This window comes from Gallus gallus, chromosome Z, assembly GCF_016699485.2.
Source record: "Gallus gallus isolate bGalGal1 chromosome Z, bGalGal1.mat.broiler.GRCg7b, whole genome shotgun sequence".
Classification (NCBI taxonomy): Eukaryota; Metazoa; Chordata; class Aves; order Galliformes; family Phasianidae; genus Gallus; species Gallus gallus.
In genome coordinates, this window is record NC_052572.1 from 28,674,868 (window position 1) to 28,698,193 (window position 23,326).

General features: G+C 37.9%; 1 protein-coding gene across 12 annotated transcripts in view; it reads left to right on the plus strand.

Annotated features, from left to right (window-relative positions):
• Positions 1 to 23,326, plus strand: part of KDM4C (lysine demethylase 4C) — a 309,184-nt gene that overhangs the window by 168,784 nt on the left and 117,074 nt on the right. For 11 of the 12 annotated variants that reach the window (XM_046905735.1, XM_040655989.2, XM_015280207.4 and 8 more), the window contains 4 exons: positions 749 to 942; positions 3,577 to 3,815; positions 5,510 to 5,865; positions 8,920 to 9,031. In XM_046905735.1, coding sequence (XP_046761691.1) covers positions 749 to 942; positions 3,577 to 3,815; positions 5,510 to 5,865; positions 8,920 to 9,031 — 901 coding nt within the window. The remainder of the gene's footprint in view (positions 1 to 748; positions 943 to 3,576; positions 3,816 to 5,509; positions 5,866 to 8,919; positions 9,032 to 23,326) is intronic. The other variant, XM_040655992.2, reaches the window with a different exon arrangement.

The following is a 23,326-nucleotide window of genomic DNA, read 5'->3' on the forward strand; positions in this document are numbered from 1 at the left end:
GTGTTTCTTTCAAGGAATCCCATGCATTTTCACAATTGTTAAGTGTTAATTCAATTAGTATAAAATATTCTACTGATAAGCAGGATTTGAAAGAGCAGTGCAAAGATTATTGATCAGAGACCAAAGTGAAGTTGCTGAGGGAAGTAGTACATGAGATTTTAAGATCTACATTGCACAGAAGGCTAGATTGCAGGTTTATAACACTGTGCTAGACTTTAAAACACAAAATTCTGAAGTGTCTGCACCCTATTCTTGCCTGTTTCTTCCTCTTTGTAGGAAAACCCAAACAAAACTGAAACTTGGTGTGATACTTGTGTGCATTCCTTAACTAACAAATTTCTCATTAAAAGAGATGTAAAAGTTGGAACACTATAAACGCCTGCAAATACCTTCTGAACATGTGGCTAGTATGTCACTTTTTTAAAGAAGAAAATGATGCTGCTGAGGATTTATGCAGTGTTTGGATTCAGTATATTATCCTTAAAGTTACAAAGCACAGTTAATAGAGCTAAAAGTGAGGCTATGGTTTCTTTTTGTTCTTAGCTTTAGAAATAAGTCAAGTTTTAATAGAGCTGAAATACCTCTATAATATCCTGGAATATCACGTTTGCTGAATTAACATCTTTGAATTCTTCTTACCACTGGAAGAATTGGATTTCACATGTGGGATTTTTGCTTTTGATTTTTTTAACTACAAGCTGTGGCATATTATACAATATGTCTCTCAAATTCCTCTGTTCTTTTGCAGTGCACCTGCAGGAAAGACATGGTGACAATATCCATGGATGTTTTTGTGAGGAAGTTTCAGCCAGACAGATACCAGCTGTGGAAACAAGGCAAAGATTTATATACCATTGATCATACGAAGCCCACGCCTGAATCAACACCTGAAGTAAGGATGTGGCTGCAAAGAAGAAAGAAAATAAGAAAACTTTCTGAGAGGTATTTGTTTCTTTATCCTTCATTTGGTTGTTTTCAGTACGATGTCTATTTCCTTGGTTCTTTTGTTTTTCTTTGACATTCTATTCTAGCTTGTTTACTTGGATAAATTTATTTTATTTACATTATTTGCTGTTCTAAATGTGGGGATAAGTGAGTCTTCTTTCAGAGTGACTATGAAAAGTTCATTCTTAACTTACACGCATAGCTGAAGTTAATGAGCATAGAGAGCATCAAAATTCATTCTAGTGTGGAGTTTAGAATCATTCTTTAGTAAATATTATTCCAAACAAAATTTCATTGTTTCTAGTGACTTCTGCATTCAAAAAATAAGAGAGAAGTGTCATCATCACAGGTGAGATAGGGATTAAATTGGAAAAAGAAGGCATGAAACTGTGTCAGAATCCCAGCAGCCATATGATGTCTCTAGCAACAGTCTTGGCCCTCAGTACAATCTAGTTCTAAGGAAATATCATTGCTTGTTTGGCAGACTCAGTGCAGCAGCTAAAACCTTTCTGTATCTACCTCAGGTCAGTGATAGATCATTAAGAAGAGTCTAAATTCCAGTTGTTTATGTTTGCACCACTAACGAAAATAGGAGGAAAAAAGTCTCAGCTTGGCACTAAAGATTTCAAATCCCGACCTATTAAAGCAGTTTTATAGCTGGTTTCATTTTCTTGGTGCTCATCACGTCTCTTGTTTACATAGCACAGATATGTTTTGTTTCTACACTACTGCTTTCCTGTCTTGATTTTACTGAACATGATTTTTATGGATTTTCATTATCTAATAAAGATCATAGCTTCTAGCGTAGAGTGACTGTTGTATTGATATCTAGTTACTGTGAAGTTTTCTGGGCTAAGGATAATACCTTTCCAAAGTTCTGTTAAACTTTGAATTTCATCATTTTTTTTCTTGAGTGCATGTCTTTATTCTGGAAGTTAAGAAAAAAAAAATCAACCCATACAACCCAACTCCTGTTGTAGAGAAGAAATGTAGCTGAGGAATGTAACATTGGGTTTGTTCTCGGGTTGCTAAGAGTAGTTTGTGAGATATAATCAGTTATTAAAGACAGCTAATAAAGAAGGTGAGTGACCAGTTTCTTATAAGGGTACAGTGTTAACCCAAATAGAATGATTTAGTTGATTTGTTAATTCAATGCCCTTTTGCTCTGTAGTAAGTTTTGTTGTGGCATAACTGCACCTTTACACTTGGATGCCGTTTTAACTATAAGCAAAGACTTTTTAAAAATCATATTGAAAGCATTATCACAGGAACACATAATGTGATTTCATGCACTCAGCTGAGCTAATAAACACAATTCCTATGTTGTTTAATTCTTGAATTGGCTTTTGTTCAGCCATGGTAATAATGAGTCTTACAAAGGGAGAATGAAGTATTTGTTCAGCTTCATTTCTACTATAATGTGTCAACTGAAATTTGTAATTATTTTGATTTTGGGAATTGTGTAAGTTGCAACAGGGGGAAAATTGGAATACCACATATGGGGATTTTCATGAATGTACTTATGTAACGTAACTTTGACATTTGAAGCTGAAATACTTTGCTTCAATAGAACTGCATAAAAACAGTTATGGTACTGGTTGTGTCATACTTGGATAGATTTTCTGGAATTACAATTTTATAGAAATGCAACTCTTGCTGTTAATATTTTAGCGGATGTTGAAAGGTGTAGATTAGTGGATACTGGGTAAAGGGGAAGGGTTAACAAAACTTTATTTATTTATTTATTTGTTTGTTTGTTTGTTTGTTTGTTTGGAGGCGTTTAGGGTCTAACATACAAGGCCTTTGTAAAATATCCTGTTTTTCCTCCGGTTGTTGGGCATTTATCACAAATGCATCATCAGTTTTACAATCTGATATATGATCAGTCAGATCCAGATCTTCTCTTTTGGTATCACAGAGTTGAATTTGAAATGGGACTCCAGTCTCCTCTTCCATTTATCCTGAGCACATAAATTGCAAACCTGTTCCTGAAAGAGACTCAGAGCTCTGTTGTTTCACCTTCTCTCTTTAGCTTCCGAAGGTGCAAAAACCTGTACAGAAGACTTTATTTCAAGTTTGGTTTTTAAAAAGTCGTTGTCAAATTTATTGTATGATATAATACATGTTCAAAATATTTGGTGAACAGAATTTTTTGTTCATTCAGATGCTTGTCTGTATTAAAATGCTTATAAAACCTTCTGTGATATGCAGATAGTCCTGATTTTATAAGGATACTTAGTCTAGTATTTTGCTAGCATTGGTATGGGAAGTAGCACCTGGTTTTAGCACATTTGAGAGACTTCTGCTTTCATTACTTTCTTAATGGTTGATCTCTTTCAAGTTCAAAAGAATTGTTCATCAAAAAACTAATTAGGATGCTGGTTAAGTGATAGTTACGTAGAATTATTTTACAGTTTAATAACTTCCATCATAGAATGGTGAAAAAGATTAGAAGGTTAAATCAAATAGTTAATCTATCACTTAATAAATTGTAAACACTATCTCAACACAAAAAGATGAAAAATTGTCAGGTCTTACCACTTTAAGCAGGTGAAAGGGACATATATATTGGTAGACATTTTATCTTATCCAAGACAGACTCTACTCTGACAGCAATATCTCTTATAACAGCTTCCAGCACAACAGATCTCGATCTAAAAAGCTTAAAACTCCAGGGGACAAGAGACAATCTGCTGTGGCAACTGGTGCAGAAATCAAAGAGACTGAAGCAACTACTGATGGCTTCAAGGTCAATGAAAAACCAGAAGAAAAAGTGAGACCGCTAAATACAGAAGTGCCTTCTGGGGAAGAAGAAAGCAGTAGTAGAATGCAGCTGGATCAACATTTGCTGGATAATGTCAAGGTTGCAGGTGAGATAAGGACAGATGATTTTTCACATGTAAGTTGTAGGCTGTAGATTCTCTAATGCCACAGATCAGTTGATATTAAAGCATTTCTATCCTAAGTAGCATACTAAAGCTAAGTACTTATAAAGTTACAGTGGGAAGGTTGATTCAGTAAAAACGAATGATCAAATTACTATTAAGAACTGAGAGTAGCATCACCTGTATAGCACCTGTAATATCAACTGTACAGCAAAAAAAAAAAGTGGGAAATGACATGGGATGACTAACCAGTGATGCAGGCAGTATTGAACATATATACTTGCAATGCACTACAGGTATTTTTATCAAGAGTACTGCATATTAGAAGTGGTCTGTGTTTGTGCAAAGAAAAAAAAAGCTCTATTTTGAGACTACAAAATTACTGTCACTTTTCATTTAACTGTCTGATAATACAAGTTATAAAAGTATTGTCAAGTCAAAGGTGTTCTGTTCCCTACAGTGATTTTGTACTGAGATCTACTGATACGTTTAATCTATTCTGTAGATTATTCTTTCTCTTAATATTGAATTTCACTGTAGTTCAAGTATATGCATTCCTGTTCTGAAAGGCAAACTGAAATTTTACCTTTGGGAACAGTCCTAAGATTTCAAATTTATACTAAAAATTTGGTTGCACATACACAGGCTGTTTTTCTGGTTTTAAAGGACCGTTTTAGATGTAATACTAGTAGCTCCAAATGAAGGGATTTGTCCTGAATCTCTCTGGCAAGTACATTCATTATGCTCTATCAGGGCAGTAGTCTTCATTTGCATAGAATCTGTTTTGTTATTGGATGGGCTTTCTATCAGTTTTCTAATTTGATCTGTCATTTTATCAGAAGAGCACATTGAAAAAACCATTCTGAAGAAAAAGTGAAAAGGGGCTTTGTAGACCTTTTTCTTTATTGCCTTGGAAGTGCTGCTGAAAAGTACACTGGGGTGTGTGGCATAGAGTTCTTTGAGAGCATATTTTTTGGGTCACCTCTCCAGCCTCCTGTTCTGTCTGAGAACATCTCAGAAAGCATGGAAATCCATGGAAACATCCACAGATAAAGAATTTCAACAAAGTAAAATCCACACAAATTCACCCTTCAGCACTGAAGGTTGAAATTTCACTGAAATATGAAATTACAGTAATTGCTGAACTATAAATTTATGCTAATTGCTTTTCATTTTTAGACTGGTGCTGTCGCTTTCAAAAATATTCTTGGTATCTATTTGGAATATATTTTCCTAATTATAAACCATTAGTCTTTGTTTATTTTCATTTGTAAAACTGGCATAATACATATAAATGCAGATCATAAAGGTCAATATACCAACCTTTTATATTGTCGGTTTTTTTCAGCCAGTAAAAGTGCTTGCGAGCTGTCAGAGTAAACAAGCTACATGAATATTGATTATTTTGGATCACTTAAAACTGTTGCAATTCAAACACAAAATGCCCATTAAAAGATTAAAGCTATATTTCACACTCCAAACTCAAAATTTTACATTTAATTTATTCTGTGATCAAACCTTTACTCCGCTTTTATGTATATTCTTCTACTACATTGTTTTTTTTGTATGATTTCTAAATGAGTAGCTGTATTCTTTATTTGAATAATTCAGGTTGTTTTGAAATGAAATGCAGTAATATAACGTGAGATTTATTAAGAAGCCATATTTTTGATCTACAGGAAGCATCCTTTCAGACTCGTTTTCCTGTCCTGTTCCTTTACGAGTGGAACCAAAAGCTGATGAGGACAAGGAAGATTCCAGTGACTCTCTCATTATATTTGAAGATCCAGGTTCCTGTGTGCCCACTTCAAGAAGCTGTAAGAAAGAAGAGAGTTTGAAAACTCAGCATAAGTCTAAATCATCCGTACCATACCTGAAGTGCCAGCAACGTAATTCTGAGGCAGAAAGCCCAGCTAAAAAGGTGAATGTCTCTACAGAGGATGATGTCAGCGACCTGGAAAGTGGAAATAGGGTGGGACATGGTGAAGTGCCAGTTGTAAAAAGGAATGAAGATGATGACATGGAAACATCCAATGTATGTGAAGCAAATTTTCATCATTATATTAATATATTCCTGATTTAATACATGACTAAACCTGTTCCTAATGAGAACTAGTATCCATTGTAAGGCAGTTAACAATATGCATGATTTTAATCAAATGTTAATTTCAGCATCTTGTGAAGTGTTCAGATGAGAGAGAAAATGGAAAGGGAGGATTTCTTGGATCTGACTTCCTGATGTGTTTTCCCTCTGATTTTAGATTTTTACTGATCTCACTTTGTATCTGTGAATCTGATCTGTCAAGGACTACTCTCAAGGTATTCCTGTGTTCACTGTCTGCCACTGTTAACAAGGCAATGAGCTTTAATTGACCAGAAATGCGATGAACCTGAAATACAAATTATTACATAATCACAGAATGGCAGATGTTGGAGGGGACCTCTGGAGGTCATTCAGTCCAACTGTCTTGCTCAAGCAAGTTCACCCAGAGCATGGTAACCGAGACCGTGCCAGGTGGCATTTGAAGATCTCCTTGGAGGGAGACTCCACAGCCACTAGGCAACCTGTGCCAGTGTTCCATCATCCACATAGTAAAGAAGTGATTCCTGGTGTTTAGACAGTACCTCTTGTGTTCCAGTTTGTGCCCACTGCTTCTTGTCCTGACATGGGCACCACTGAAAAGAGTCTGGCCCACACTCTCTTGAGGTGTTTATACACACTGGTAAGATCCCCACCTGAACCTTCTCTCCATCCTGAAGTCCCAGCTCTCCCAGCCTCGTAGAGGCTCCCACCAGTAGAGGTGCTCCAGTCTCGTGATCATCTTTGTAGCCCTGTTAGTGACTGGACTCTCTCCCTGTCTTTCTTGAACTGGGGAGCCCAGAATTGGACACAGGACTCCAGATACAGCCAAGAATGCCATCATCTTTTGTAGCTGCAAGAGCACGTTGCTGACGTATGTTCAATTTGGTGTCCATGAGGACCTCAAAAGGCTTTTTCTGCCATGCTCCTTTCCAGCTGGGTGACGCCCAGCATGTCCTGGTGCTTGAGGCTGTTCCTCTCACTTGCAGGACACTGCATTTCTTCTTGTTGAACTTCATAATATTTTTGTCAGCCCAACTCTGTAGACTTTAGGGGTCTATCTGTATGTCTGAATGACTTTTGATTTAGTCACTCCTCATGGTTTTGTGTTATGCACAGTTAGAAATGAATACTGTATTTAGTATCACGAATTCGTATTTCAAAAAATATTTTTTGTTTTGTTTTGTTTGTTTGTTTGTTTTGTACCCATTCTTACATTAAGAATCCAGAAGGGGGCAAAGGATCTAGTAGGAGGGCTAGAATTAATGTCCAGGGAGGAGAGTCTGAGTACAGTCAGGTTACCCAGTCAAGGAGGCCAAGAGTCAATACAGCTCCCTGAGGAAGGAAAGCAGTGGAAGCTGCTGAACTCTGTTCCTTGGAACTTATGGCGGGGCAGGAATGGCACAAAGCTGCCATAGGAGATTCAAATTGTGCATTAGGATGCATTTCTATATGGTGATGATGATCAGATACTCGAACAGGCTTCCTAGAGATGATTAGTAGCCCATCCCTGTCAGTGTTTCAGGAGGCATATGGGCAGTGTTCTAATTTTGCTTTAGCTCTCAGTTATTCCTGAAGTGACCAGCCAGTTGGACTAGATGGTGTTTGAAAGCTCCTTTGAACTGAATTTAACTATTCTCTTCTGTTCTATTGTACTGCTGTTGTTGTGCTGTGGAAGAGTGAGTAGCATTGATTTTAGGAAGCATAATGAAAAATACAAAGCTGTAGTGCTAGTCACAGTAGTTTTATAAGTTTGGCAGTTTCCCAGTTTGGCGGAGATGGAGCTGGTGATCTACTGCCAGATTGCCAGTCTTAATGGGAAACTGGGAGGTAAAATTAAAATCACTCCAAGCATTTTACAGTCAGGAAGTATGCACTAATGATTTTTTATTGGCTTTGTTAGCTTTAATAAGCATCCTGCATTGGAGGTTATATTTATCTCTTTCTATGCTTTTCAGCCATTTGTATGTTACATATAACATGAGGCTTCAAATGTTCCCCTATATAATTGCTTACTCTTTAATGTGTTTTTGTTATAAATTCTTACTTAAAACTTGCAAGTGTGCTGCACAGATGCAATTAAAAAAGCAGATCTGTTCCTTCATAATTTGATGGTAACTTCTTCCAGATCATCAAGCTGTCCAGTGCTTTAGCCGCATCTTTCCTCTGCTAATCATAGTAAATGTGTCTTGTAATTGACTTTACAATTAATATGTAATTTCTAATTCTCAAAGCAATCAAGGCACAGATATGAAACCTGCTGGGTTACTTTCTTAGTTCTGAGGAGCAAAACAGTGTGGCCCATAAGACTTGTGTGAGATTGTCCTCAACCTTTTGCCATTATGATTGTGCTTCCTCTATTGAGGAACGAGCAACTGTTTACTTTATGGTTTCTCCCACTGTCACCCAAAATCTGGAGTTGGCAAAGATACACTTCTAGAGATTGCAACATTGCTATTAGTTCACGATGGTTAATTTCATGCTGAAAGTCCATAGGGTCATATAAGGGAGGAAGGAATTTGCATGTAAATCCAGTTAGGATGCTTAATTTTTTTTGTATCAACTCCAAATCCATTTTTTTTCTTAAACTCCCACAATGATAGTTTCCTCACATGTTTTGCACTCTGTCACAAATTGAGTGCCTCATTGCTGCCTCATTTTCACAACCACAGTTAATGTTTGCATTGTATTTCTGATTCTGCAGAATTATTAGGCTGTTCTTCCTCTCAAACATTACCTATGCAAAGGAGGACTTACATTATATAAGTGTGGAAAAGGCTATTGTAACTTACACCTCAAATAATTTGTGTTTGAAAAAGGTTGCTTTTTTTTAGTTGGAGATTGTGTTCTCCATTACAGACAGATATTTTATTGTGACTTTAAAGGTGCTTTGAGTACCCTTATAGTACTAAGAAATTGGTGTCTGTGCTCATTTATAGAAGAATGGTTTTGTTGATTAAAATTAATTGTAGAATTCCATGCTAAATTAGTTGTGCTTTTACCTTTCAGTCATCAGAAGCTGAAGGAAAGAAAGTATCTAAGAGCTGGCGTCATCCACTAAATAAACCCCCAGCTAGATCTCCAATGACTTTGGTTAAACAGCAAGCAACTAGTGATGAAGGTGAGTGTACTGCTTAGTAAATTTTTTTATACTCCTATTTTGTCCTTAGACCATATGTGGTCATTTTCACAAACAACAACAAAATTTTCTTTCTATATGGGAGATACCAGCATTGTAGGATGATTGCACGAAGACCATTCCATGTGGCCTTTGAATGCACTATTCTATTTTTACTATTCAGGTTCTTCTAAAAGCATTGGATCTATTGTTGAAAAATCCTCTTAATAGAAGTCATATAAGAGTTCTGCGTTCACCAGTCAAATCATCTTTGTTTCTCAGAGCAGCTGAGTTTATGAGCAATCAGGAGCAGGTTCAAAGGAGGGCAATAAGGCTTGTGAAGGGCTTGGAGAATATGCCCTATGAGGAGCAAATGAAGGATTTTGGGCTGTTTAGTCTGGGGAAGAGTACGCTGATGGGAGACCTTATTGCTGCCTTCATCTACCTGAAATGTGATTTCAGCAAGAGTGGGATTGGTCTCTTCTCACTGGTGACAGGTGACAGGATGAGGGGAAGTGTCCTCAAGTTGCGCCAGTGGAGGTTTTGGTTGGATATCAGGAAAAACTTTGTTACAAAAAGGGTTGCTAAGCCCTGGAATAGGCTCCCCAGGGAGGTGGTTTAAACACATCCCTTGATGTGTTTAAAAGTCGTTTGGATGTCGTGCTCAGGGACATGATTTAGCAGAGAGTTGTTAGAGTTAGGGTAGAATGGTTAGGTTGTGGTTGGACTTTTCCAACCTGAATAATTCTATAAACTTTTTATTGTGTAAACACAGATAAAAATGACACAAGAATCCTTTGAATAAAGACCTTACATGTAAGTCATAGTCCTCCTATATTACTTTAAAGCCTCTTTTTTTTCTTGTTGTTTGCCTTTGTCATAGACTTTGGACATTTTGGAGTCAATCTTTTAAGATATTCTAGTTCTCATTCAAGGAAAATGCTACTGACTTCTGGGCTTTATTTATGCCTTGATTTCCAGGTTTTAGCCTAGTTTAATATTGAAAGAAAGAATGAACTTCTTTTTCTTGAAGTTTTGATTTTACTGTGTTGTTTTATTCTATTGTTTTACAAGTTATTAAAAGGATCATTTTAAACAGAATTCCTCTACATTTCTCATATCTTTGGACAGAGAGTCATAAAATCATAGAATATGCTAAGTTGGAAGGGACCCATAAAGATGAGCTCCAGCAGCCTGAGGCCATTACCACTGCTTTGAGGACCCTGTTCCTCTGCCTAACCACCTTCTCAGTGAAGAATCTCTTTCTGGTAGCCAACGTGAACCTCTCCTGTTGCATCTGTTGGTGCTGTCCCCTTGGGCCCTGTCACTGTCACCAGAGAGCAGAGCTCAGTGCTGCCCCTCCACTCACCTCTTGAGGAGCTCCAGGCCGCCATGAGGCCTCCCCTCAGCCTGCTCTGCTCTAGGTTGGAAAAACTAAGGGACTTCAGCCTCTTCTCACGTCTTCCCCTTCAGAGCCTTCAGCATTTTTGTAGCCCTCCTTTGCATACTCTGTAATCATTTTATGTCCTGTTTGTACTATGATGCCTGAAGGTGAGGCTGCAGCAGTGCCCTGTGGAGCTGAACAGTCATTTCCCTCAGCCAACTGGCAACCCCATGTTCGTGCATCCTAGGGTGTGATGGGCCCTCCTGGCTGCCTGGGTGCGCTGCTGTTGACCAGGACACCCAGATCCCTCTCAGAGGGGCAGCTCCCCAGCATGTCATCTCAGAGACTGAATGTATTGCCAGGGTTGTCCCTTTCCAGGTGCAGATCTGACACTTAGTCATGTTAAACTGTTGTAACGGTTAAACTGTTCTAATGGTTCTCATGGTTCAAATTGTATCTAAGGAGTTGTGTAGATGTTAAAAGTAAAATCTGTATTTTCACAAGCATAAGAAGAGATGCAAGAACATAGTTCTGTTTCTAGACATATAAAGTAATCTTTGAAAATGAGAAGCAGAGAAAGGTCTCCTCACCATTTCCCCAGATGAACAATTCTCTAAAAATTTTATTAGATCAGTTTTCTGCTCTCTTTGAAGACTTGGAAAGCAACTGAAAGTAGGGTAAGTAACATGCATGGGAATGTATAAGACAGAGATTCTGATTCAGCATTTAGGTACTTACAGTATTTATTTTCAAATGTTTAAATGCATAAATAAGAAGCTTAATATTAGTTAATAATTTTGTATATACTTGCTTGATTCTTAACTGTAAGTTGCTGGTATGGATGTTATTATGTATTATATGGTACTTTAATTATATATCACTTGGTACCTTAAGGCATTTCAAGGGGTATAATGAAGTAGGAATTAAGAAAAAGAAGCATGTGCATAAGTAATTACAATAAACTACACTGATATATTGAACATGATTCTGTACTCAATAAATGCTAAATAATTCTCCAGCCATTAAATTTAGTGCTCTGTAATTAGATACTGTGGTGATCCAAAAAGTTAAAAAATGCTTAGAATTTATCAGATGTTCTTTATTTGGAGCCTTACTTGAGTGCTTTAACTTTAAAGATTCTCCATCTTCTGGACAAGCTACAAAAGCTACAATGTTTACCCATAGTAATGATTTCCTTCTCCAAAATAAATAGCAAAAGAAAATCTTCTTTACTCAGTAATCACATGTACATCCAGCCAGAGCTAGTAAGTGAAGTTACTTTAATCTGTCAGATGTGACTTGTGAAGTTTATTGAACTATGCATCAAAGATATCCATCAAAATGGAAAACAGATATATACTTTGTTCATATTACCTTAGTGTTTTAGTTCTGTAATTCACAGTTTTTTTTCTGGAATTATTCTTCAGAATCCTTTCCAGTTAGCACAGGCAAGTCCAACCCGTGGCCTGTGGGCTGCTTGTGGCCCAGCATGGCCCGAAATGTGGCCCACCCTCTCCCTGTCATTTAAAGGTGGCAGCTCTTCCCAGCAGAGTGGCCTCAGACACGTGCCCGTTGCTCAGCAACACCCAAACCATCACTGTGCTACTGACACTGTGTTGTCAGAAAGCAGGGCACAGGGAGGACAATGCTGTGCAGTGCTGACTTAGGTGATGGCCAAAAACTGCATACATTTTGATACACTGGCTAAACACAGGACCTTGAACAGTTAGGAATATGCAGCAGTGCTTTCCCTTTTGATAAAGGAATTGAACAATAGAATCATGGAATTACAGAGTCATTAGAGTTGGAGAGGACCTTTGAAGATCGTGTAGTCCAGTTCCTCTGCAATGAACAGGGACATCAACAGCTAGATCAGGTTGCTCAGAGTCCCATCCAGCCTGGAGTTGAGTGTCTTCAGGGACAGGGCCTCCACAATATCTCTGGGCAACCTTGGGTTACCTTCACTGGTGCATACTTATAGTTGTTGCATGCAGGCTGTTGTTCATCACTGGGGAAAATGCATAGCTAATGGTGGTAACTATGTTGAAAAATAGCATTTTGTAGCTGAGAATTTGCTATATCAAATAGTGCTATTCTACTCCTTGCATCTATTGTCCTTTCCAAGGAAATAAATTACTTTTCCATGGAAAACATTACTTTTGGAGCAGTTTACATATACGTGGCTCAAGACAATTTCTGTTCGTTAAATGTGACCCAGGCAAGCCAAAATGTTGGACATCCATGAGCTGGCAGAAATGAGGGTTGGTCCTCACACACCCTTTACCATTTTGGTTCTTTTTGTAGTGCAGAATGGAACTAATATCACATTGGAGATCTGAGTCCAACATTGCTTTATGCTTCAGTTTTTATCAGTGTTTTGTACCTCTATTTTGCTTAATCCAGTAATTTTGTACTTTTAGTGGTCTTGCTGGGCTTCCTGATCTTTTTCTTTCTCAGTTATTATGGCTCCTGAAGAGTAGCTGGTTATTACAGCTACAAGTAGACTTTCTTAAATTCTAAGAAAGACAGCATGCATATTAATTGATTTTTCTTCTTTTAACTAAATAATGTTACACTTCTAGTTAGCATCAGTTTAGGAACTGTTGAACTGGATGCTGTAATTTTAACTGTAACTCATCGCTACATCTCCATCCGTGTTCCAGGCCAAAAATATTTGATTCGTTTCTTCTTTATCAGTAGTTTGAAAAATCCATAATCTCTCTCTCTCTCTTTCTTTATCTGAACCTCAGTTTTGCCAGACGTAATACTTCAATTAGCTGTTAAGCATCTTTCTGAAAATTAGAGACAGCTTAGGCACATGATCTGTATCATACATGGATATGTTTGGATACCTTGAGGGCTAGGCAGAGAGTATTTCAGAAAGTATTATGATAATTTACACAAAAAAAAAGATGATATGAATATTAAGATTCATCTAGTAAAGTGATTAAAGATATAAATATGTGGTACGTTGTAGTGAAATTGCTCTTTTTTAATTAGAGATTAGAGTATTTTCGCATGCTGATGCTTATTTAACATTAGCTATAGTTAAAACATAGTGTAAAATTCCCTCTTAAGCGTGGATTGTCTGTGTTACAATCTAACCAGATGAAGATGTCAGGGCACTAGTTTACTGATCTCAAGGACTGTGTTCTTCTTTTGCAGCCCTATTCAGTAGTTTGCCAGCCTCCTGGTATCTTAGTTTTATGAGAAAATAGCAGCTTTCCAAAAAGGAAGTCATATACCACTAAATACCTTCCAGTCTTTCCTGTCTAAATGATTGTCCTCCTGGTAGATTAGAGTATATTTTTGTTAGGAAAGAACCATTTCAAGTAGCTGTTAAACATCCGTCTGCTTATTGACTGAAGGAAGTAATTAAGAGTTATATTGGACGTGACAGTTACTGGTATTTTCTAGCTGGAACTAGAGCTTGATACTATTTTCATGCATCTGCTTCTCTCTGTGATCTAATTTATCAGCATGTTTTTGTGAGAACACAGAAGAGAGACAATAGATTTTGGTGAATAGAATGTTTACATCCAAGACAGAGATGGAAGAACTGCTGAGGGAGGCTAGAAAACTGAAGCTTTGCTAGCTTTGCTGACACATGCTGACATGTGAGGTAGAGATCTGTTGCTAGTCAAATGCCAGTGAAAGGAGATTTTTCTGATCATATTCCAGAATGTTTCTTGTCAAGTATCAGGGGACTGATCGGTTTCAATGTTTTGATGATTATGTTCCCTTTTTGAGTGTGCTTTGTTCGTATTCTGGAATTACCAGAAATTTTAATCAGTATGTATACTTAGTTCTTTTTCTGTGTAGTTCCTGAATGGTAATGATGCCAATAATGGCTATGATGCTGTGGTCTCTTGGAACTATAACTGTTACCTCATCTGTTCTTCTACAGGGAGGATATGTGCATTGATACATTGTTCATATTGGTTAATATTTGGGTTTACCGGATTCAGTCAATTCACAAAGGTAAACAAAATGGAAGAAGGAAAGGAAGAAGAAGAAGTGGGTTGATGCTGTTATGGAAAATAAAAGAAAGTAGAGCTTTATACTTCATCTGCAAATCACGTTACGTTAGTTGGATGGTGTGCTTATAGCCATTTCTAATGCAGATAATTTATATTCAAATTAATATATTTGAAGTCTTTCACATGCTAGGCTTCTATTAGGAAGTTTCTGCAAATAGAGGTGATCAGAGACCGTTAATAAGGAGAAGGCTGCATTCTTTGACACTGTCAACCATTTCAGAATTATAATTCTGCAAATAGGATGCTTTCATATTTAACAGCATGCTTAAATCTTAGCAGAGACTTTCTGAATTTTGTATTAATACAGAGTCCTCTGGTAGAAATTCAGAGTTTAGTTTTTGGTATTTTTTTTGCTCACAACTGCTTTGACATTGAGTTTTGTATTTACTTGTTACCACTGCCTATATTTCATGTGTATGTTTCCTGAATGTTTCTTCTACAGAGAAAGGACTGGGTTGATTGTTTCTTTGTGGTCTGTTGCTGTCCTGTATTTAAAATCTTATTTTTTCCCCGAAAGTATTTTCCTATGTACATCAGATGCTCAACTTTCCTTTATTTATTTGTTTATCTAATTATCTATGTATTTGTTTGTTTTTGTGGAATTAATTCCTCAAATACTGAACAATGACAAATACAGGGGACTGGGGAATCAGTACCTAGAATTATAGCCCAAGCTGCCAGTTTGGAAATACAGGTGCAGCAGTACAGTGTGAGTTGAGTCCCATCCCAAATATTGATTTTTTTTTTTGTAATGAAACTTGGTTTTAGCGTCAGTGTACGTATGCTAGCCTGTGGTAATATTCTTCTTCTGTATGCAATGCAGTTATATTTCTGCTCACTTAAGCAGTAAAATGCAGACTCAGCAGAAGGAGTAAGTATACTGACTTCTGTTGCGCATTGATTGGTCCCAGAGATTTCTTTCCAGCAATGTTTGGGCATGCAACATTAGAAACTGTTTTTAGAGTCAAACTGACTAAAATTTTACTTTGCTGTAAACTGTTTTATTCTATAGATTGAATTCATTGTGGATTTCTTTAAAGTATGATTCAGAATTTCAAAGCAATTCAGCTTTCCTTGCATTCTGAGATAATAAAACATGAAGTGAGAAAGCTATCATGAATGGAAAGAGTGGCTTGGACAAGAATTTAATGAATAGTGAAAATGGCTAATTTTAGAGCTATATTTTTCTTCTGCTAAGACATGAAATAAAACTTCATTCACTTATTACATTGGCTGTCAGCATCCTGTCAGATGTGCTTGAACTGATGCAAGAAGTCTGGTTATATAAAGCAATTTTAGTAATGTCATAAGTAGGTTAAATTTTTTAGTAACTGTTTAGGAAAGAGAGGTGTTGAAAGGTCAAATATAAAGCTTTTGCTGTGTGTTTGGTCCTCTTGTCAAGCTAGCAGCTGATCTCCAGAAATGACAAGAACTGGCAACTCTGATTATAGCCATGAGCAGCTCTTGTCCCTTGGCATCTTTCACAAGCAGAGCCAATCTGCTGCAGATTGGACACACACTAATGCCAGGACCATTATTTTGATTGAAGAAGGAAATACAAAACAGTTCCTGTATCCTTTATCCATCATTTGCTGGACAGTGGTGTTTGGGTTCATCAAGACTCATTGTCCTCTACATAGACCTTACAATTCTAATTGAACAGCTTTCTGAGCTTAAAAATGTATTTCACCTGTTAAAAGAGTGAGCAGTATAGTGTTAGATACAGAGAAATGTATAATTTCTTTTTATCAAGTGTGCCAGAATGAAAATGTGATTGCTGCTGTATTAGTGCAGCCTTTTAACAGCTTCCTCAAGGGTAGCTATACAGTCAGCAAGCAAACTGGTTATGAAGTTTGCTGAGGGGACAGATATCCCTTCTGTAAGCATATATTCTGGAGTCAAACTTCTGTTTCTGTAAGAGAAAGAGAAACACAGAAAATATATTGCTTACTTTTAAGGAGGATTAGATACCTGTGGTGTTGTTACAGAGGGTGATAAATTATCTTAGTCCCAAGGTATTATGATAGTCTATTTTTTTTTTCCAAATTATAAAAATCAAGCCTTGTAGGGCTATCATTACCTTTGTAAAAATCTGGAGATGTATAGTAAACCATCAGTATTGGAACTGACTTGATTTTAGTGCCAGTACTGCTTTGATAACTGCCTTTTCTTGTCTGTGAAGGATATATTCTTTTAACTGTACAAAATTAATGCTATTTCTAAAAACATATTACAAGATTTTAGAATTCAACAGAAATTGGTCCCTGAGAGAGATTGAATGCAATTGTTTTCTAGCATGTGTACTCTGTACAGTGTTGACGGAGTATCCATTTTAGTAATCTGTGCAGGGACCTTGCTATTGTTACACAGGAGATGCCTGAAGATTGGAAGAGAGTTTTCTGTATTTTTCTGCTTTTGTAGATACACGTGTTGACAAGTAGATTGGACAACTTTCACAGTGTTACAGAAGATAGTAAGTATTAGATTGTCTAATAGCCTGGGAAATTTGTAGAAGGCAGAAGGAAAATGGGAGAGAAGAGCCTACCATATCAGAACTTTTGGACAGATGACATAATGCTTGTTAGTTAACTCTGTTATGGTATTAATAAAGACTCCAGCGTTGGTTTTCAGGGATCATTGTCTATGTGTACAGTGCCTCAAGAGGTATTACATAAAAAGGAAGAATTAAATAAAATACTATTTTGGTTCTTATGTAGAGAAGCGATTATATTTCATTGAATTTTTATAATGCAGTAATTTTATATTGTTAACATCACATGGATCACATCATACTAGGATGAAGGTACACGTTATGATGACTCCTCTGCAATGAACAGGGACATCAACAGCTAAATCAGGTTGCTCAGAGCCCCATCCAGCCTAAAGTTGAATATTTTCAAGGGACAGGGCTTCTGCAGCGTGTCTGGGGAACCCAGTCAGTGCCCCACCACTCTCACTGTAAAAGATTTTTTCCTTATATCGAACCATATTCCCCCTGTTTATGTTTGAAGCCATTTTCCCTTGTCCTGTCACAGCAGGCCCTCTTAAAGAGTCCATCCCCTTCTTCCCTCTTTAGATACTGAAGGGCCACTCTCAGGTTTCCTCAGAGCCTTCTCTTCTCCAGGCAGAACAACTCCAGCTCTTTCAACCTGTCCTTGTAGAAGAGGTGTTCTATCCTTTGGATCACCTTTGCCACCCTCCACTGGACATGCTCCAACAGGTCCATGTCTCTCCTGTGCTGGGGACTCCCCATCTGGACACAGCACTCCAAGTGAGGCCTCACCAGCTCAGAGTAAAGGAGCAGGATCACCTCTATCACCCTGGTGGCCACACTTCTACTGATGCAGGTCAGGATTCGGTTGGTGTTATGGACTTTGAGGCTACACTGCTGGCTCATGTCCAGCTTTCCATCCACCAGTACCTTTGAGTCCTTTTTGGCAGTGCTGTGCTCAGTTGTTTCATACCTGGCCTGTATTGGTAGTGGGCTTTGTCTCAATCCAGTTGCAAGACCTTGCATTTGGTTTTGTTGAATCTCATGAGGTTCGTCTGGACCCACTGCTCAAGCCTGTCTACGTTCCTCTGGCTGGCATCCTATCCCTTTGGCATGTCAACCACAGCCTACAGCTTGGTATCAATCTGCAAACTTGCTGAGGGTGCACTCAACCCCACTGTCGATGTCACTGAGGAGGATGTTAAAGAGTATGAGTTCCAGAAATGACCCCTATGAGACACCACTCATCACTGATCTCCATCTGGATACAGAGCCATTGACTACTACCCTTTGTACTTGATCCTGCAGCCATTTCTTCATTGACTGAATAGTCCACCCCTAAAATCTGTATATTTCCAATTTGGAGAAAAGGATGTTGTGGTGTACTGTGTCAAAGACCTTACTGAAGTCCATTTAGCTGACATCAGTGGCTCTTCTTTTCTCCGTTGATGCAGTGACACCATCAAAAAAAGCCATTAGGTTGGTCAAGTAGGGCTCGCTCTTGCTGAACCCGTGCTGGTTCTCCCTCTTTTCTTTGTGCCTTAGGATAGCTTCCAGGAGAATCTGCACAGAGTTGAGACTGACAGGTCTGTAGTTTTCTGGATCATCATTTTTACCCTTCTTAAAAATGTGTACTTTGTGATCTTTGATAATGTCTTGAAACAATAGGAAAATATGGCATATCACTACTAAATCAACAAGCTTGTGTTTGGATGTCATAGTCGTAGAATCCCAGAGTGACTTTGCTTGGAAGGGACCACAAGCCCATCCTGTTCCAACTCCCATGCCACGGGGGTTCCCACTCGCTAGATCAGGCTGCCTAGGGCCCCATCCAACCTTGCTTTGAATGCCTTCAGGGATGCGGCATCCTCAGCTTTTCTGGGCAGCCTTTGCCAATGCCTCACCATCTTTTTTGATGTCCTCCTAACATATAATCTAAATCTTGATCTTTTTTTGTTTAAAGCCATTCCTCTTGTCCTGTCACACCATGCAAAAAGTCAGTCTATCGCCTGTCGATAAGCTCTATTCAAGTACTGGAAGGAGGTCAACAGTGGTGTCTGTAATACAGTTTCTAAAAATTCCACTTTGATTTTTATCTGATGGTCACAACTTCTAGCTGGTAAATAGTGTCCACAAGCAAATTGAATTAGAATACAAATGAAAAAATTTGCTCATTAAAAAATTGTAAAAAAATTAGATAGGGGAATGGGATGGAGAAAGCAGTTGGTAGTAAGTCTTTTATGGCATTGTGAATTAAAGCTTTTTAAAAGAGCAGATATCAGCCACTCTTCAGTTTGTAGTTTATTCATGTGCTGGTTTTGCACTGCCAGCTACATTTTTTTTTTTTTTTTTTTTTTTGCTGATAGGCTATGCAGTAAATTCCAGCAGGTTTTCTTTTGCTTCTGTTTCAATTTTGATGACATGCCTCTTTGAACTAAATTGCAAATAGAATGGCTTGTCTTTAAAGTTGCACAGTGTAAAGACAAATGAAATTACTGGAATTGCAATAATGTACGTTAGATATGAAAATGAAAGTTTGAGCACAACTATGCTATTTATATTTTGTGTTGACAGTTCTTCCTGCCACTACTTATTACATGTGGTTTCTTGATCAGCGAGTCACCTTTTTAGCTTGCTTTTCAAATGTTTTATTTGGCATTTCAGGCATTTTAGTATCAGTGAAAATGTGTTGCTTATGTTTCAACTTTGTTAGCCAGAATTAGTAGAAATCTTTGAGAATATAAGCCGTAGCTGTTACAGCTGAATTCTGTATTTCATGTTCAGCAAGAAGTTAAGCTGTTTTGGGAATGAGGGAGGTAACCATAGAACCACAGAATCGTCTGGGTTGAAAAGGACCAGAATGATCATCTAGCTCCAACCCCTCTGCTATGTGCAGGGTCACCAACCAGCAGACCAGGCTGCTCAGAGCCACATCCAGCCTGGCCTTGAATGCCTTCAGGGATGGGGCATCCACAACCTCCTTGGGCAACCTGTTCCAGTGTGTCACCACCCTCTGAGTGAAAAACTTCCTCCTGATATTTAACCTAAACCTTCCTGTCTCAGTTTAAAACCATTCCACTATAGTGTCCTGTCACTGTCCACCTTTGTAAACAGCCATTCCTCGTCCTGTTTATATGCTTGCTTCAAGCATTGGAAGGCTACAATGAGGTCCCCCTGGAGCTTTCTCCTCTCCAAACCAAACAAGCCCAGTTCCCTCAACCTTTCCCCGTAGGAGAGGTGTTCCAGCTCTCTGATCATCTTAAACTTCTTGACTTAATCAAAAGACCAAGGTGAAGGCAGCCATTCTCAGTCTCAACACACAACTCTTGAAGATTCACATCCAAAACTCTTCCAAGTTAATTTTTTTTAAGTAATAACTCCAGGTGTTGAGAATTACTTCTTCCTTTATCACTGGGTGAGTGAGTGGAAAAATACAGATCATGGCCTGAACCAGGAACAAACAGGCAACCAGCCTGTAAGAAAGGGCTGTTAAACTTGGGAACCCAAGTAAATTGCTCCTAGTTTCTGCATTAGCTAGACGAATTTGTGAGAAACTGCTCTGTAGCTGTAACTAAGTAATCCTTGGTTTCTGTGAATGACCACGCTTACTTGAATGCAATTGTTTCTTGCTGTTACATATATAGCAGAAGGACTATGGAGTTTGTTGGATATCATAGTGGCCATCCACCACCATTATCTGCCGGGGGAAGCCCCAGTGGGGATGGACATTCTACCAGCTGGCCACCACCAGTAACAAGGACCCGGGGAAAGCTCAACTGGCAAGCCACCCCTGGTAATTGAGTACTTCTCTATTAAACGAGTGAATATTAACTTGCCTCTGCATGCTTTCTTCAGGATCAGTAAACCTTATGCACTGGCACTTTTACATTACAGCGAGATACAAAAAACTTGTTAATTTAGATAAAATTTTCTTTTTTGATGCAAGTTTCAATTCCGTTACAGGAACAACTGTTCACTAATTTCTAGCTGCAAGATGAAGATAGAGCAGTAAGTTTTCTTCCTCAGTTCCCAGGAGTCTTCTAATTAGGAAAATAAAATTTCATGGCATCTTCTGTCTGATATTGAGGATTACTTGTCACTTATAATAAAAATGAATGCAACAAATATAGAGTTGTACTGAAACCTTTCAGAGCATAGAAAGACTCAAGCATCTCTGTGATGATCAGACCACAGTTATCAAGTACCTGCTCTTTGATGTTATGGACTTCTATAGCACAAACAACAAGGTTGATTTCTCTGTAAGATTGATTTTTACCCCTTACGCTTAACAGGTACTTCTGTGGTCCACTGTTTTGAAGTAGAGAATATATATATTTTTTTTCAACAACAAGGAAGCCAAATAAAATTGAAGGGTTTTTTTGTTTATTTCTTTGTTATCTAAATGAAAATGCTTAATCCTTTAAGAGTGTTTCACAGATTGTGTAGGTATAAACTGATTCTTTACAGCATGAATCTTCAGAGCTTTTTCAAAGTTGCTTAGTTGAAGGAACGTGGTAATACAAATGTGGTTTTAGCAACTTAACCATTTGGTAGAGAAAAGGTTGTGTTTCAGCATCGTCTGATTAGGTCCTCTTAGAACTCTAATGTTTGGAGAATTTAATGCAGAATAGAAAAATTACTTACTTGAAATCAGTTGAAGCGATATAGGATTTTTATTTACTGGAGTGATATTGCATGCACTTTAATCACAATATAAGTGCAAATTATGTTTAGGAGAGTGTAGCACTTGCAATATACAGTTCAGCCACAATACAAGTGTGAATTTCATTACTATTTAATAATATGTTCACTGTCACAATGCTGAGTGTCTCTAGTCACTAGGGAGGAATATATGGGTTGCAAATGATTCAGGTCTGTTGCTTGTCTTTGATAGTCTTCTGCCATGGGATCAAACACTTTTATAATACTTTCTTCTTGTTAATCATCTGAGCTGTCGCTCTTAGGAGGGTCAATATTAAACCCGGTATCTCTTGATCATTCACTGTTCATGGTATAAATGGTGGCAATCACTTTGAGTCTGTTTCAGTAGGCAGTAGTAAATGATCCCTTTTCATATGGGCTTTATGTACAATTATTTAAGGCTGCAACTTTGAGTCTAATAAATTATTTTGATTTTCTGTGTTTATTGCTAATGCACTGTTATCTTTTCTGTTTTTTCCCTTGTTCATTACATGCTCTTTTCCCTTCTGACTTCTCTACTACTCACAAATAACTACCAGCAGTCAGCCAAGCCTAGCTCTTCTTTCTTTTCTTCAAATTTCTGGAACCTTTACATTTTTCAAATTCATCCTAAATATCAATAAAACCAGTGAGTTACTTTTCTGTTTATAAAACCCTTGGTTATAGTTTTTCTATCCCTCTTTTTCAAAGTTAGTGGTTACACTTTGCTAGCCTTTGCTAGTATTTGTAGTAATCTGTTTCTCTTCAAAATGACAGTGGTTCTGTCTGCAGCCAATCTTATCGCTGCCTATTCTTAATTATAATATAGGCTATCTCTACTAGGTTCTTATTTGCAACTAATACCAAGTCAGAAAGCCTATTTTTGATGAAGTTGTCATTACTCTTACTTGGAAATATCTTCCCAGCCGTGCTAGCTAATGTCTAATACATGCTGACCAGGTTCTTTAAAATATTCCATACACGGAGGATTTCAAACATAATGCAGAATTTTCTTATTTGAATACTTGAAGTTATGTGGGATTTTGATTTAGCAGAGTGATACAGCAGTGCACTTAAATCACAATGCAAGTACAAATTGCTTTTAACAGAGTGTAGCAATTGTATATGTAGCGGTTTAACCCAGCAGGCAGTTAAGCACCACACAGCCTTTTGCTCACTCCCCCCACAGTGGGGTGATGAAGAGAATTGAAAAAGGTAAATGTGTGAGAAGTTGTTTGAAATAATCAGAAAGAAAAAAATGAAAAAAATAATAATAGCAAAAGAATCAAATGACGCGTAATACGATTGCTCGCTGCTTGCCAACAGATGCCCAGCCAGGTCCCCAGTGACCACATCCCTTCCCCAACCGAATCTCCCAGTTTTATTACTTGGCGTGATGCCATATAGCATGGAATGCCCCTTTTGGCCAGTTTGGGCCAGCTGTTCTGGCTGCGTCCCCTCCCAGCTTCATGTGGATCCCTAGTTCCTTACTGTCAGGGCAGTATGAAAGCTGAAAATTCCTCAGCTCTGTGTTAGCACTGCTCTGCAACTACTGAAACATCAGTGCATTATCAACTGTATTCTCATCCTAAATCCAAAACACAGCACTGTACCAGACACCATAAAGAACACGAACTCTGTCCCCTCCAAAACCAGGACAGTACTACACATTCATAATACAAGTATGCTTAGCAAAGTGTAGC